Source organism: Fusarium musae, chromosome 8 (assembly GCF_019915245.1).
Source record: "Fusarium musae strain F31 chromosome 8, whole genome shotgun sequence".
NCBI lineage: Eukaryota > Fungi > Ascomycota > Sordariomycetes > Hypocreales > Nectriaceae > Fusarium > Fusarium musae.
In genome coordinates, this window is record NC_058394.1 from 687,766 (window position 1) to 703,443 (window position 15,678).

The 15,678-nt window shown below is 49.3% G+C and overlaps 6 protein-coding genes across 6 annotated transcripts; 3 read left to right on the top strand and 3 right to left on the bottom strand.

Moving 5' to 3' along the window:
* Window positions 1-144: 144 nt before the first annotated feature.
* J7337_010459 (uncharacterized protein) lies at window positions 145-3,389 on the top strand (the record flags this gene model as incomplete). Its single annotated transcript, XM_044828044.1, has 4 exons — window positions 145-467; window positions 514-804; window positions 852-1,769; window positions 1,817-3,389. The coding sequence occupies 4 exons, from the start codon at window positions 145-147 to the stop codon at window positions 3,387-3,389; spliced, it is 3,105 nt and encodes a 1,034-aa protein (XP_044676598.1).
* Window positions 3,390-3,903: 514 nt separating this feature from the next.
* On the top strand, window positions 3,904-4,896 carry J7337_010460 (uncharacterized protein; the record flags this gene model as incomplete). Its single annotated transcript, XM_044828045.1, has 2 exons — window positions 3,904-4,783; window positions 4,829-4,896. The coding sequence occupies 2 exons, from the start codon at window positions 3,904-3,906 to the stop codon at window positions 4,894-4,896; spliced, it is 948 nt and encodes a 315-aa protein (XP_044676599.1).
* Window positions 4,897-5,634: 738 nt separating this feature from the next.
* Window positions 5,635-6,274, bottom strand: J7337_010461 (uncharacterized protein; the record flags this gene model as incomplete). Its single annotated transcript, XM_044828046.1, has 2 exons — window positions 5,635-5,996; window positions 6,055-6,274. The coding sequence occupies 2 exons, from the start codon at window positions 6,272-6,274 to the stop codon at window positions 5,635-5,637; spliced, it is 582 nt and encodes a 193-aa protein (XP_044676600.1).
* Window positions 6,275-9,239: 2,965 nt separating this feature from the next.
* On the bottom strand, window positions 9,240-10,016 carry J7337_010462 (uncharacterized protein; the record flags this gene model as incomplete). Its single annotated transcript, XM_044828047.1, has 2 exons — window positions 9,240-9,306; window positions 9,358-10,016. The coding sequence occupies 2 exons, from the start codon at window positions 10,014-10,016 to the stop codon at window positions 9,240-9,242; spliced, it is 726 nt and encodes a 241-aa protein (XP_044676601.1).
* A 736-nt stretch (window positions 10,017-10,752) lies between these two features.
* J7337_010463 (uncharacterized protein) lies at window positions 10,753-11,888 on the top strand (the record flags this gene model as incomplete). The annotated part of the gene is made up of 2 exons (XM_044828048.1): window positions 10,753-10,793; window positions 10,841-11,888. The coding sequence occupies 2 exons, from the start codon at window positions 10,753-10,755 to the stop codon at window positions 11,886-11,888; spliced, it is 1,089 nt and encodes a 362-aa protein (XP_044676602.1).
* Window positions 11,889-12,431: 543 nt separating this feature from the next.
* Window positions 12,432-14,511, bottom strand: J7337_010464 (uncharacterized protein; the record flags this gene model as incomplete). Its single annotated transcript, XM_044828049.1, has 2 exons — window positions 12,432-14,302; window positions 14,436-14,511. The coding sequence occupies 2 exons, from the start codon at window positions 14,509-14,511 to the stop codon at window positions 12,432-12,434; spliced, it is 1,947 nt and encodes a 648-aa protein (XP_044676603.1).
* Window positions 14,512-15,678: the final 1,167 nt, after the last annotated feature.

Here is a 15,678-nt window from a genome sequence, read left to right on the forward strand (position 1 = left end):
CTGATTCGAGACCTGACCATGACCCTACAACTTTAATTGTCATATACTTTTCACCTAGAGTTTTTTCCATTCCGCGACGCACTGACGTAGGCGCGTCACCTAGGATTACCTCAGGTCCAATTCAAACCAAATCATCATCTCATCATGAGGGCTAAGAACCCTCTTGCCTTCCGGCCAGGGCCCGTGTCCTTCTGGACGACTGTTATATATCTCGCTCTTTTCATTCCTCTCATCTGGATTCACGAAACTGTTCCTTCGGCTCCGGCTGATCGGTCGCTGTATCAGGGTCTCAATCTGACCGAGGCATGGCTCGATCTACAAACCATTACTCGCGCCTATCATCCCTACAACAGTCACGAAAATGACCGAGTACGCGAATTCATCATTAACCGCACCCAGGAGATCCTCGATCGCAATGATATGTCGTATACCACCGAAACTATTGGTGGTGTAGTTTGGCACTCGAGGTCAGTCTCTGTCGCGATCTCATACGCATATCGTTAACACGAGTAGAACATCTTCTCTGGAGAACCAAGATTCGCTTGTATCATCTCAGGATAAGCCTCGTGGAGCAACACTCTTCGATGACAGAACTTCCAACGTTTCCTGGACTTACAACACTGCTCGGCGCATGGGCTCCAACATTTCCAAGGGAACGTGGTTGGGACAGTACTTTGAGGGCAACAACTACTATGTCTACATCCACGGCAAAAACGACCCCGAGGGTGAATGGTGGCGTGATGAATCCAAGTACAAGAAGTTCCGTGGCGAGGGCGGTGTTCTTGTCAATTGCCACTTTGATTCGTAGGTAAAAACAAAAAGTCGATGGTCCTCAACTGACGGTGTTCCAGCGTTTCCACTGGATTTGGTGCCACCGACGATGGTATGTCCTGCGTGTCGATGCTCCAGCTCTTGAGCTACTTTACACTCAAAGGACGTCAACCCAAGAACGGCATCGTTCTCCTCTTCAACAACGCCGAAGAAGATGGACTTCTTGGCGCTAGAGCCTTTGGCTACAGTCCCTTGTTGCTATTCATTCACACATTCGTCAACCTTGAAGGCGCAGGAGCTGGAGGCCGGGCGCTGCTTTTCCGTACCACTGACTTGCAGGCTGCAAAGGCCTACTCCAAGAGCCCTCATCCGTTGGGATCCGTTGTTGCTGCTAATGCTTTCGAAAGAGGTGTGATCAAAAGCGCAACCGATTACGAGATCTTTGCAGATGCCTATGGACAAAGGGGACTCGACATTGCTTTCTATGAGCCTCGCGCTCGGTACCATACCAACCAGGACGATACACGGCACACGTCTGTTAACAGCATTTGGCACATGCTCTCAGCTGCTCTCGCGTCGACTGAGCACCTGTCGAAGACGACTGGTACCATCTTCAACGGCGATCGTTCCGATGGCAACTCTGATCTTGCCCAGAATGGCAAGCAAGCCGAGGGTGTCTGGTTCGATATCTTTGGTGCTGCGTGGGCCGTGTTCGCGCTTAGAGGACTCTTTGCATGGTCTCTAACACTTCTCGTCGCCACGCCACTGATCCTCATTGCCTTCACGTACATCCTGGCTCGCAAGGATAAATACTACTACTTTTCTAGAGACATCAAGATGCATCACGACATTAACGATGACCCGGTTGTGTTGGGCGGCTGGAAGGGGTTCTTCCGCTTTCCATTTGCCCTCGCTTTCGCTGGAGCACTAACTATCGCATCGACTCTTCTGATTGCTAAATTCAATCCGCTGATTGTTTACAGCAGCGGATACGCTGTGTAAGGTTTTTTTCTCTGCTGGTATATCAGAAACTAATATCCTTCAGGTGGTCTATGACTCTCTCCATCTTTTACTTCTCGTTCTGGCTCATCATGCGTGGAGCCAGTTTTGTTCGTCCCAGCGCACTTCATCGTGGCTTCGTTTTGATGTGGCTCTTTGCCCTTGGCTGGGGTGTACAGGTTGTGTGTGCTGTGGCAGAGGACCGTATGCATATTGGTGCCCTTTACGCAACCGTTTTCTTCCAATCAGCCATTTTTCTTGCTCTGTTCATTTCTCTTTTGGAGCAGTTCGCGTTGCTCGGGAAGCACGACTTTGCAATGCAGCTTCACGACGCACATCAGGCGCGTGATGTTTCTAGCCGCGATGACGAGCATGAATCGAGACCTCAGACAGAGAGCGGATCTGCTCACGCTGAGGCGGATGATGACGAGGACGGATCTGAGGATGCTACCGAGACTACGCCGCTTAGATCCGGTGAATCAGGATACGGGTCCAACGCCCCGACCTCGTTTGCCAACACATATCGCCGTTCGGTTGCTGAGAACTCGCCCTCTCCGCCTAGTATGCGACGATACCAGCCTTTCGAGCATGAGCAGAGTTGGTCTGGACGCCTTCCAACGTGGACTTGGATTCTCCAGTTCCTCTTTCTGGCTCCGGTTCCCGTGATCCTGTTTGGAAACATTGGCCTGGTTGTCATGTCTGCTACCCAGATGACAGGTACCGACGGGGGTAGCCTCCTTGTTCCCGTCTTGTCATTGGGCATTTTGAGCATTTTCTTGTTGCTCCCGCTCACGCCTTTCATCCACCGTGTGACTCACCATATTCCGTTGTTCCTCTTGTGTGTTTTCGCCGGCACCTTTATCTACAACCTGGTCGCATTCCCATTCTCCGATAGTAACCGTTTCAAGTTTTACTTCCAAGAAGTCATCGACCTAGATAATGGTACCAACACAGTGTCCATCGTAGGACTCGAGGATTATGCGCGATCTGTCATCAGCACCCTACCGAGCACTTTGGGTCAAGAGATCAAGTGTCAGCCAGCTGTTGGACGAGATCTAGCAGACTGTCAATATGATGCCTCGTCGTTGGCGCCCAGACTGTACAGGAATAAGACTCCTGATGATTTGATCTCAGTTGAGACGATATATGGCAGCGATGGAAGCAAAGCACGACTTCGAATCGATGCCATTGACTCAAGACTTTGCTATGTTCGCACATCACGACCCATCTATGGATTCGCCGTGGATGGTGCAAGCCCAAGAGATCCTCGCTTCGGAAAGTTCCCCTCGGAGGGTTTCAGCAGCGTCCAGCTCTGGCGCCGCGATCGAGATCGACCTTGGACATTGAACTTGTATCTGAATGAGCGAAATGCTCTTGCTGCATCAGAGGACTCGGCTCAAAAGGAAATCGAGTCCCAGGACGATCACGAGCTAAGAGTGCGGTCAGCGGAACCAGCAGCTGATCGTCTCGAAATCACTGTCAGTTGTGCTTACAGTGATGCCAACACGCCTGGAACAATCCCTGCTCTTGACGAGCTTCTCAAGTACATGCCGACTTGGGCGGCAGTCACCAAGAAGAATGTTGGACTCGTAGAAGTTCGCAAGACTCATAAAGTCTGAGGAGGATAGATAGTACACGAGCATGACCGGAACCTGCAAGATTTGGCTGAAGCATTTCTAGAGTGGCTCCTGAGTACGGCTTCAAGGCATGGTGCTAGCCATGGGTGGAGTTTGGGACTGATATGGTGCCTTGGTTTGGTTTGGCTTGGCCTATTGTTTAATGATTGAGTAACCTGAGTGCCGTATACGAATATGACTGTTGAATATGCTTAATGGTCTGAAAGGTGTGTGAGTGGGATCTGGTGCAACAATGCCACGATGAACATCTTTTGACGCCTGGCCTAGCCAGATACCTAAACTAGAAGCTATCTCCAGATGAATATATATGTACGAAGAATTGAACAAAAGTCAAACCAAGGCTGTGGAAAGGTGTTTGTGTTGTTCGGACTCGTTATCTTGCTACCGGGTAGCTCGGGTTGGTTGAAAACTCCGCCAAGGATTTCGTCATCCAGGTCATCCCTTATCTCTAATGTCACAGCTTCACTTCAACACTCATCAAACTCATCAACATACAATGGCACCGCAAATATGGCTGCCCTCAGAGCGCTCTTCAGGGGCTCAACAGAAAGCCCTCATTCACTACATCTGTGGTAACCCGGGCCTCATCGAATACTACACCGACTTCCTCAGCCATGTGCGCGGCCTTTTAGACAAGATCGAGACAGACACTGCTTATGATATCTACGGCACTAACTTGCTCGGCTTCAGCGACGCTGACCATGAGCCATTTACTTCAAAGAATAAACCTTGGGATCTGGAGGGACAGATTGAGGGCATGTATGATATCGTTGCGGCCAAAGGAAAAGGGTACGACTTCGTGATTCTCATGGGCCATTCTGTTGGGTCATTCATCACTGTTGAGATCTTTCATCGCCATACGAAGAATCCGGAGCGAGCGCCGCATTTGAAGCTTCAACATGGATTTCTGATATGTCCTACGCTTACGCACCTTGCTCGGTCATCCAATGGCGTACAGTTCCAGCTATTGCATCAATTCATTCCCTTCCTCGACACCGCAGCTTGCTTACTCGCACGTCTTCTCCTCGGCCTTTTCAGTGTCGCAAGCGTGACTTGGATCGTTCAGCGCCTCCTGGGCTTTACACCTGCGAGTGCAGACGTCACTGCGCGATGGTTGAAGAGTAGAGATGGCGTGTTGCAGGCAGTTCATCTGGGATTGACGGAGTTGGAGATGATAACTGAAGAGAATTGGAACGACGACCTATGGGACACGACAGGAGAGGAAAATGGAGTACCAAAGTTCTTTTTGTTCTATGCCAAGAAGGATCACTGGATTCATGATGACGAGAGGGACGGCATCGTGGAAAAGAGAGGAGATAAAGCGAGGATTGTGCAGGATGAAGGGGATATTCCTCATGCGTTTTGCACGAGAGAGAGTAAGTTGGTCATTGAAGCGTCTGTGGCGGTTGCTAACAATTCAGATGCGAGCTTAGAAGTTGCAAGGCGAGTCTGCGGTTGGGTCGAAGAGATCGAAGCAGCCAACAAGTGAAACGACGTGAAACAAACTTGGGTCAAGAATACGAGGCCCAGTCCTTTGCTCAAGGACCCTTTGACAAACAATAACAGACGTGTACAGTGAGCATTGGCCCATGACTGAACATCACGAAGCTGACTCCCAAAAGACTAGACAAGTTTGCCACGATCTTGTGCATAATAGAAATGATTTCCATTGGATCTCGATCGAAACTATATCATCAGCCACATAATGAAATGGTTGGCCCTGTCTATTTACGGCGTGACATCGCTCGCTGCACTCCCCGCATGAGGCCGCGTAAGGTTTTCGGGGCGCCGGTTGTGCCAGAAACGGCGACAGACGTCGACCACTTTTTTACTGGGAGATGACTCGTCATGTTCTGCTAGGTCTACTTCTAGAAGGTGAGTGTTTACTCGGATGACGAGGATTTTGATCACGGTTTTGCTGGTATGATCCTGACTGTCTCAGTTTGTTGATTCATGGCATTCAATTCACGGTTTGCAAATTCACCATCAATTGAGGGCAGAGAAGTGAGACAAGTGTCACTGGTATATTTGCTATATTCTGGTGGTTCAAGACCATTAATTATTAACCCGTGATTCCAATCACAAATCCGAATCCAATTCCCATGTACACATATTCGATTCCTCCTCGTTACTTTCCTTTCAGCTCGTAACAATGCCTGTCACCTCACGTTCAAAACTTGAATAGTTTTTTCCACGATGAGGAATTGGCGCTCATAATTGACTCCGTTTACAGAGCAAGGGCCATGAGGGCAGCCATGGCCATGGCGCCGAGACCCTTGAGGCCAGCAGCGCTGTTCTCGCCGACACCTGAGGGAGCGGGAGTGCTGGTGGCACCGCCGGCAGCCTCGGACTTGGTGGTGGGAGTCTCGACGACGGGGGGAACAGCGGTGGTCTTGCTCTCAACGACGGGAGGGACAGAGGTGGTCTCGACGGCGGTGGTCTCGACAGCAGTGGTCTCGACGGCGCTGGTGGTGACGACAACCTTGGTGGAGGTCTCGACCTTGGTGGTGTCGGCCTTGGAGGACTCCTCGGCGGAACCGGAGCCGGAGCCGCCAGAGCAGAGCTTCTCAGTAGCAGGGAGGACCTCGTCTGAGGTGAGTCAGTATATGAATGTCTTGTGTCATGTAATTGTGAGTAGAAAACTTACTGATGGCAACGTCGGAACCACACTTGGTGATCACACAAGAGGTAGCGGCGCTTCGGACATCGTCGAAGCTCTTGCAGACACAGGTGAGATCAGTGGTCTTGCAGTCGGTCTTGCTGGTGATGGCGTCGTCAAGGCAAGGAATAGCGCACTTGGGGACGTCGGCGAGAGACTGAGCCGAGACGGCGGTGGCGAGGGCAGCAATAGCGAAAGAATACTTCATCTTGAAGGTTGTTTCTTGGGGTTGTCTTTTTTAAAAGTTGATATGCGAGGAAGACACAACGAGTGTAGAGAGGCAAGGCTGAAGCTGATGCTGAATTGGTCCAATGGAAGCGAGTGGATGAGGAGGAAAAGAAAGAAGGGGAAAGCTTGAGAGATGGATGAGAAAGGGCTTTATGTATGTGAAGGAATCAACAAGTTCAGCTCGACTTGGTTAGAGCGTGACGGTGCCGTTGCCCGTTAACCATTACAGGGAAGACCAGCCTCTTCTTCCTGCAGACTTGCAGGTCAACTTCTTGTTCTTGATTCTGATCCTCGTTCCTTTTCTGGAGTCTAGCGTGAGTGGACTGTGGGAGAGGGGTCGGGATACGCTGCGACGAGCCGGAAGCTGGGAAGTTGGACGAATGGGAGGTTGAAAGAGGGACAGGGAACTCTTACCAGGGGGTGCTAGTTGCTATTCTTGCTGTGGTAACTCCTCAGAGGGCGTGTAAGAGCTTTTGTTATGCCGTTGTGAGAGCGGGGCGGGCTTCCGGATTCGATACACACGGCCGAGTAGATCGACGAGGGGTGATGCCAAAGTCCGGGGGCGAGATGCGGAGACGGGTCTAGCGCTAGGGCATGTGAAGTTCTCGGTTCTTCTGTGACTCTCTCTCAAGAAGAACTTTTCGGAGATTGACCTTGAAAAAGGAACATGAGCATGGCACGAACTGTCTAGTTCATCAAACCGGCAGCAGCAGGAGAAGCTGGAGATTTGCGATCCACCCCCGGATATTGGACAATGCTCCCCTTTTTTCCCTTTCTCATTGAGATTTATTATTACGATCTCCGGGGTAAAACAAAGCTTCAATTGGAGAAGAGACTGTAACATAGCAGTTGACGCCATTAGGAGAATCCTTCAACGGGGACTTTGAAGTTGGCCAAGTCACATGCTGGAGTACAAGGGTCACTACTAATCCGAGGGCCGATTGATGGGGGAGTTTGGGAACTAGGCCCGACTTGAGCGGCAAAGCCGAAGAGGAAGAGAGGAAGAGGAGGAACTAAATGAGAATAGGGAAAAGAGAGGCAAGGAAAACAGGTTTGATGATGAGGCAACCAACCCATTCAGTGCATTGCATTGCAAGGCAGGGACGCCAACGATGCAGGAACAAGAGATGCTAATGGGTTGACAGTTGTGACTAGAGTTGAAGTGGTGAATTGTTATTGACCACTATACCTTAGCTCTACAGTACTATCTTTAACTCTACAATTTGGCATACAGCGGTCTGTCTACTACCAGATACTACTAGACAATACTGGTAAATTGACCTCTAGTTCCTCTACCTTTGTCCCTTGACCAGCTCTACAAGTACAAGTCAATGCCTGATTTCTCTCTCTTGCTCTCTTTTACTCATCAAAACTCAACCCCCAGTGCATGGTGTCCCAAAACTCCCCCGCATCTCACACTCTACTGCACACCCACCAAAACACACCCACACACTTGACCAACACCCCCTGTAGCCGGGAATAAAAGGGGGCCCTGTCAGGCTTGCAGGGATCTTGACCAACTGCCTTCCTACACTGGACAAATGCGCTCGAATTAACCGCTCTTTTGGACCGCCACGCCGAGGCTCACATGCGAGGCAACGGAAGTGTCCGAGTCTTGTAGCCTCTACGGATTCAGCACAGTAGGAATTGATTACGTGGTGTTATGGAGGATCGCTGTTGGGAGCTGAGCAGAGAATCTGGAGTCTGGAGTCTGGAGTCTGGAGAAATGGTTGTTAGCGGGATCTTTCTCAGGCGGGAAGGGAAGGGAATCGAAATGGTCTGATCACAATAAGTGGACAATATCCGCCGCTGCCGACTTGGCAAACCAAACATGCATGAAAGACGAAAGACGAACCGTTGCGGTAGCATTTCCCATTAAAAATCATGAGATTCAAGATCTGATTAAATAAACCACCACATCAATAAACATAAGCTGAGCTGAGCTGATGAGGCGTGGATAACTTGTGTAGCACAAGAGATCTCATCAATCTTCATTATGCACTTATGCATCGTCACCTATATACCCACCTCCTACACCAGGAGTCGACGGTGACGACCGGCACCACACCCACACCCTGACTGAAGCCATTGTGCGGCGTAGTTTCCAGGGGCAGAGCGAGGTTTTTCATTTTTGCAGCTATTAAAATAGCCAACAGGTAGCTGTATGCAACCATCTCAGCTCGGGTTTGCATGCCCACCTACAGTCGTCGTGTTGGTTGGTAGATCTATCTAGATGCCTTGGTTGGTCAAGATTTTGAGACACGACGAATCTCCGTTAATAAATGTAAGGAGAAGGCTGAGCTACGAGTTAGAGTTTCAAAGGATTGCTACCGAGGCTGCAAGATCAATTGAAGCATATGAAGTTGCCTCTCTCACGTTCAAGTTGACTGACTTTGTTCCTGAGAATTATCATCACTAACAACAATGCACGGGGAGTTCCCGTCTTGCTTGATTCGCTAGAGGGTACAAAGTATGTACCACCAATCACCCTCAGACCCCTGCATCTTGGCGGGGGGAGGAAGGGGGAAAAGAGCTCAAAGACTTGAACAACGTCATTTGAACTTCAGGTTCATGGGAAAAGATAATCTGACGTCGAGTTTTGGAGGAGGCCTTGATGGAGAATATGGGGGATGAAACGTGCTGTGACGCAAGGTAGGATTGGAGCAAACTTGGCTGACGGTCTTGGAGATGATTTACAAGTTTTTTTTTAGTTTTTTTTTTTTAGTTTTATTTTAGAGATTTCATGCAGCAACTCACGATGGGAATTGTTGGCATGTACCCTGATTCTTGGGATAAATCTAGTTGAGATCTAGCTGTATTCTGTAGTAACCGACAGACAGTCTTGCTTGCTAATGCTGTACACCAAGAGATCTAATTTCTATACCTCCAGCTCTTCGCCCACAACACCATTCTACTCCCATCGTTCATAATCAGGAAAATACCTCTCATGAATCCTCCCTGCGTACTCCATCAAGCTCGAATGCTTCCTCATAATAGCCGCTGAAGTCGGAGCTCTGAAAAAATCATTAGCATAACCCAAACTCATCAGCAAAGTAAACTCACGCTTCGCAAATCAACGACGAAGCAATAAACCCAAAGATTGTGGCGTCAACTTCTGTAGGCTCATCACCACCAAGAGCCCAAAACGGTCCATCGCCTTTCTTCCTCGTCCTCGACTCTGCAAGTAGAGCTTCGACACTCTCCCAAACTTCCTCTCTCAACTCATTAACTTCTTCGTTTGTCAAACGGCCCGTTCCTTGTCCATACGCAGTCCTTGCATTTGCACGAGCAGCAAGATATCCTATAACAACCTGTAGAAGCCACGGCATAGAAGCAAAAATGTTGGAGCGCATGGTATAATAATTATCACACCATTTCTCACGAGTACCGTAAAAGTAAACCTTTTCTTCCAAAAGAGCTCTGAACGCAAGATCTTGTGCTCTGTGAACAGGCGTCAAGCTTGCACCAAGGTCAGGAATGAGACCATCGTCGACAAAGCGTTTGATAATAAACGTCGAGTCGCTAAGAGTCTCGTTTTCAGCTTCAATGTATGGGATCTTTCCTCGTGGTGCAGTTTTCGGTGATCCTTCGGCTACCCTGTAGGACACGCCGGCGAAACGAAGACGAGCTTCGAGTTTGATGACGAAGGGGGACCATGGAAACGCGGTTGGCTTTCCAGGACCACGAAAGATGGTGAATTGCGAGACTTTGTTAAAGGCCATTATTATTGAATTGTTTGATGAGCTGTTATTCTCCTCTATTTGATTTATCGTGACTTTTTGTAGTTTGGTGTTTTTGGACTTCGCGTTTCGGTTGATGGCCGGACTTTGCGGTGTTGTCCGGGGATCCGCATCGGCACGCGAGACGCAGAAATGTCAAGTCCGGCACGGAGCCATATCATGAGAGACGGGCCCGTAATCTTCGGCGTCTATTTCAACCGTTTTATCACTATCCGTTTCTTATCATGATAAGATGCCGAAAGACCGTGTTCGGACCGACCAGTACATACATCAGCTCACCATGTCCAAGACTAAGGTACCCAAAACGGACACTCCGCAACATCACGAAATCTCTTCAAACAAAAGCAGACTCATAACACCATTTCAGATTACAAATGTCCTCATCTTGAGAGTAGCTCCTAATCAATATCCAATATAAAAGGCTGAGAAAATGACTAAGAATACTGCACTTTCTCGCTTGGACCTTCACTACATCTCCGACTTTCTCGGCCAAATCCACTGTATCACACCAATCGTGGCGCTCACTGAGTCCGGAGTCTCCAAGAATGGCGAAGCTGCCGTGGGGAACGACTCCGCACCCATGACGGAATTCCATCCTGTGGAGGCTCTTGGAGAAATGGTGAGAACTTGATCTCATAACTTATAAAAGTCGAGAGTATCCCTTGTTATAAATTATCATTCAGACCAGACATAAAGTATTAAAGAAAATACAGTCAATATGAGCGGAAAGACATTCAACGTCGGCGTCGTGGGCTATGGGTAAGTTCCATCTCCCTCTTCGTGATATCATCAGCTGACAACAACAGCATGTCCGCCAAAATCTTCCACATCCCCTTCCTCACTCAAACTCCCCAGTTCAAACTCCACGCCATCGTTCAGCGTTCCCCCAAAGAGGGCAACTCAGCGCCCGCTGACTACCCCGAAATCAAGCACTACACAGACTACAAGGATCTCTTCGCCGACTCTGCAGTCGATCTTGTAGTCATCAGCACTCCCCCCAACAACCACTTTGAGCTCACAAAGGCTGCTCTCGAGGCTGGAAAGCATGTCTTGACTGAGAAGCCTTTTGTTCCTACCTCTGCGGAGGCTGACAAGCTGATTGAGATTGCCAAGAAGAACGGAAAGCTCCTTATTGTTTATCAGAACAGACGGTGGGATGCTGACTTTGTCACTCTCAAGAAGATCATCTCTGAGGGTACACTTGGTCGCATCGTTCAGTTCGATAACCACTTCGATCGCTATCGTCTTGTGCCTTCTAAGAACTGGAAGTTGGACCTCCCCCTTTCCCAAGGCGGAAGCGCTCTATACGACCTGGGAACTCATCTCATCGACCAAGCCTACGTTCTCTTCGGCAAGCCTCAATCCGTCCACGGCCGTCTCCTCTCTCAGCGCGAAGGAAAGTTCGATTTCGAGAACCCAGACGGTGTCTCAGCAGAGTTGACCTACCCCGACGGTCTCCTCGTCAACATCCGCATCAGCGTTCTCAGCGCTGAACTCGAGCAGCCACGCTTCTGGGTCCGCGGCACAAAGGGAAGTTTCCGCAAGCTCGGTCTCGACACACAAGAAGATGCGCTCAAGGCTGGTGCGAAGGCTACAGATGCGGACTTTGGAAAGGAAGACCCAGCTCGGTATAAGTTGGTTGTCGTTGATGACAAGGAGAAGGCCAAGGAGCAGGCTATTTCGTCTATTGAGACACCCACCTACAAGGCTTTCTATGCTCAGCTTGGTAAGGCTGTTGAGAGTGAGAAGGAGGAGGATGTTCCTGTGAAGGCAACTGAGGCGAGGGATGTTTTACAGATTATTGAGGGTGTTTTTGAAAGTGCCAAGACTGGAAAGGACGTCACTTTTGCTTAGAGTAGTCAAGGATATATAATGATTTAATGAAGAAAAGTTATGGATTGGAAGAGCCGGTGTCTTTGAGCATGTTCATGACGCGAGAATTTATCGTGAGAATCTACCTGCCCGGAAAACCTGACACGCGATCAGTAGTGAAACAGTTATACCTAGCTAAGATTGCCCGAGGAAGCAAATAACAAACACGTACCTCGCGCGTAGGTAGTCTATATGAAGCGACTTTGCTGATGGCCCTCACTGAGCTTCAGTACAAGAGCAAGGTCCATTCGAGAAGGTCATCGTATATACAAACTGCAAGCCTGGTAGGCCGCATACCGAATGCTAAATGTCACAATAAACTTCACAAGATCGCATCAATATAGAGAATTTCGGTAAATAATAGGACGAGTCTCCAACTCATCATCTATCCAACCCCTATATAAACTTCCTCATGAATCCATGTCTTCAAGATCACGGCGCTGCAGATAGAACAAAACTCCAATGCATTACCCCTATATGCAAAAATATATATAATATAATCTCCCTCAAACTTTTCATTCATTTTCAAATGGCGAGCATAAATCCTGCAATAGCTGCAATGGCGATAAAGGCGCTGCTAACCTTTGACGCTGAGCTTTCCACCTCGATCTGCTCGCCGATGAAAGTAGGGTTATACTCGCTGGGCTCTCTCTCGTCAAGAGTTCCGTTCCAGCAGTAATTTGTGAAGCATTCCTGACACTTATCAGGAACAGTGGTGTTTGTGCGGTCGAAGCTGCGAGAGAGCATCGCGCAGCCAACGCAGACGGGCCAGTCCTTGTCGCGCGTGCCGTTAAGCATAGTGGCCACAGCGTAGCCGTTCTCGATGATGGCGGAGAGCTCGGAGGTGTTGATGCTCATTTGGAAGGTGGAGATGTTGGAGGAGTAGACGTAGGGGTAGTTGGGGATGTAGACAATGAGGGGTGAGGGGTCAGTCATGTTGGTGGCGTTGCAGCCGAAGAAGGTTGGGCGGGTGTTGAGGCCCAGGTTGAGGAATGTGTTCTTGCCGGGGACAGAGGGAAATGATGAGCCCTCTGAGATGTTGGTGAGAGAGCGCTCGTAGGTGGCGATGGGAGATGCACCATTGGGCCAGCCGTAGTCAGTGTCGGCGGAAGAGTCGAAGGAGAAGACGACATCAACCTCACGATCTTTTCGGATGTGAGGGTAATAAGGGATGTTCTGGAGATCTTCACCACCATCGACGAGGGTGAGTCGCTCAGAATCGGCGCTCAGATTATGCTCATCGTTCCAGCCCTTAAAGGGATTAGGAGTCCAGTCAGCAATATCGTTGTTGTCAGAGCCAATAGCTTTGAGAACAGAGGTAACGGCCTCGACGGCGATATCCGGAACACCGTCGGGAACGTAGTTGTTGTCGTCTTCGTTGAGGTACAGAACAATCTGGTTGAAAAGACTGCTAGAAGTTCCCATCACGAAACCGGCGTTGTCGAAACCAGCAATGCAAGACTTGTCCTTTGGTAGCTTGCCGTTATCGAACTCAGAACCGACGTACTTGAGAGGAACGAAGCCCTGAAGAACGGGGTCATAAGAACCAAGCTCCCAGGGGGTGAACTCGAAGTTGGTTGCGTTGAGACTGATAATGGTCTCGTTTGGCGCACGACCATCTGCAATAATGATAGGCATAGGAGCCTTGCCCTCAGAAAAGTCAGGATCGTCCGCAAGGGAAGACCATGTATATGCAGGACCACCATCCGTAGCATTAATAAGTTGGTATGACAGCATGCGGCCCCAGTAATCCGTAAGAGATCGTTCATAACCAGCATCCTTCTTATCGGAGACGGCGTCGAAAATCGTATTGTAGTACTGGAGAAGAGAGTAATTCTCAGGGCCCTCAAGGATCGAATTCTCCAACTGCCAGATTCCAGGATAGTTGACGCTTTCCTGGACAGAAGTAAAGTTGTTCATCATCAAACTGCCCACAAGCCAGCCACCACCAGAGAGACCAGAAAGATATGTCGCACTTTGTAGAAGACCACCAAGGTTTCCATCCTTGTCACTTCCAGCAGAACGAATATCCCAAGCTGCCAGCGCACCAGCACCGCAAAGCATAGCACGGTAGCCACCTCCCGAGATAGCAATACCGATATTAGGAAGCGCAGTAGCATCTGTCTCAGCATCCTTGAGATACTCCTCGCTGTCAAAACCGGGAATCGCTAGACGCTTCAAGAGGGTTCGGATAGGGGAGATGGTTTCGTTGCGACGCTTGGGGATCCAGTCGCGCTCCATGCTCGAGATGGAAGAGCCATTTCGGATCGTCGGTCGTGTACTCGGGCAATCGACTTTGGAGGGTACGTAGCCATCGGGGGCTTGAGGCGTGCCTCGTTTTGATACTGATCGGGGAGAGAAATCTGAATTGGAGATGGCGACGAAAGCGTCGTCGACTGCGATTGGGTCACGTTAGCTCCGATCCGCGACCCCAAGATCTGGGATGGGTAAGAAAATGCATGCGACCGCGCCACACCGGCTTCCATGCGCTCGACGACATGCGCGGTCGCGAAAAGAGTGTCGACGTACTCGAAGGTGCAGCAGCGACGGGGTTCAATGCGGCGCTGGCAGCCAGCAAAAGGGCGAGGCCCGAAGAAATGGCCATGACAGCGGCCTCGGGCGGATAAAGGAGCGGTAAGAAAGGCGGAAGCTATTCGTAGCCTCGGAAGGAATGGAAGCGAACAATTCGAGTTGTTGCTGTAGTGTATCGATGAATTGGTGATGGGCTCGAAGAAAGGGTGGTTCAAGATGAACAAATGCCAAAGAGTCAATATGCAAATAAGAAGAAACTGGCCCTGAAAAAAAAGAAATGAAGACAAAATAAGGGAATAAAGAAAAACCAAGAAACACGAGGTCGAGGTTGTGATGGGTATAATAAGAAAGGGTATGTAGAAGAGAGGAAAGGAAAGGATTCAGTGTGGGGTGGTCAGTTTAATTGGCAGTCAGTATCGGTTCCGTATCGTCAACGGTTTCTGATCTGTGCTTTTTGCGTTCAGCCAGGGCAAGGCAAGGTATTGACTGAAATAGAGTAAGAGAAAGGAGAATAAGGTTCGTATTGTATATTTAAGAGTAATAGTTAAGCTTGTCTCTCTCTTTGTGTCTCTGTCATCAATTAGCCAAGGGCCACCATTTTCTTACAGGCGTTGCCCTTCTTCTTCTCCCTCTGTCTCTGCCTCTGACTCTGCCTCTGCCTCTGCTTCTGCCTCATTGCCAAGAATACGCCCAGCCCTGCGCCGCCTCTCTGAGCCGTCGCTGTAGTTATCGGTCTGATGTAATGACATAGGCTGTGTGATAGTGCACTGTAACTATTCTGTTTCTATTTAGAGATGGATGCTCTGCGGAACGGAGGAAGGATTGCGGCAAACAGTCAATCCATTGTGAGCATCAGTGATAATAATTGTTTGAATATTCATGTTTCAAGCTCAACTCGCGTATGATAATTCCCGTTACCCTTGCTTGTATCGAGTTGAATACATGTGACATGAATGACCTCTCTGTTCTGTCTAAGTTAGGTACTGCCCACCACCCGCTAACATCCCCTGTACGACCCAGCCACTAACAAGCCTTGTAACCGTTCCAGAAACACCCGCTGCATGACTTCAACAAGTCCAACCACGCGCCGAGTCAAACAATGGCCTCACCTCAGACTCTTATTGTCATAGCAAGATCACCAAAGGCTGGGTATTGAGATCCGCAGAACAAGAGACCCCCAAGTGACATTACAATGGAACATCAAACAACTAGAGTCGGCTGATCATGGGTCATCAAAATA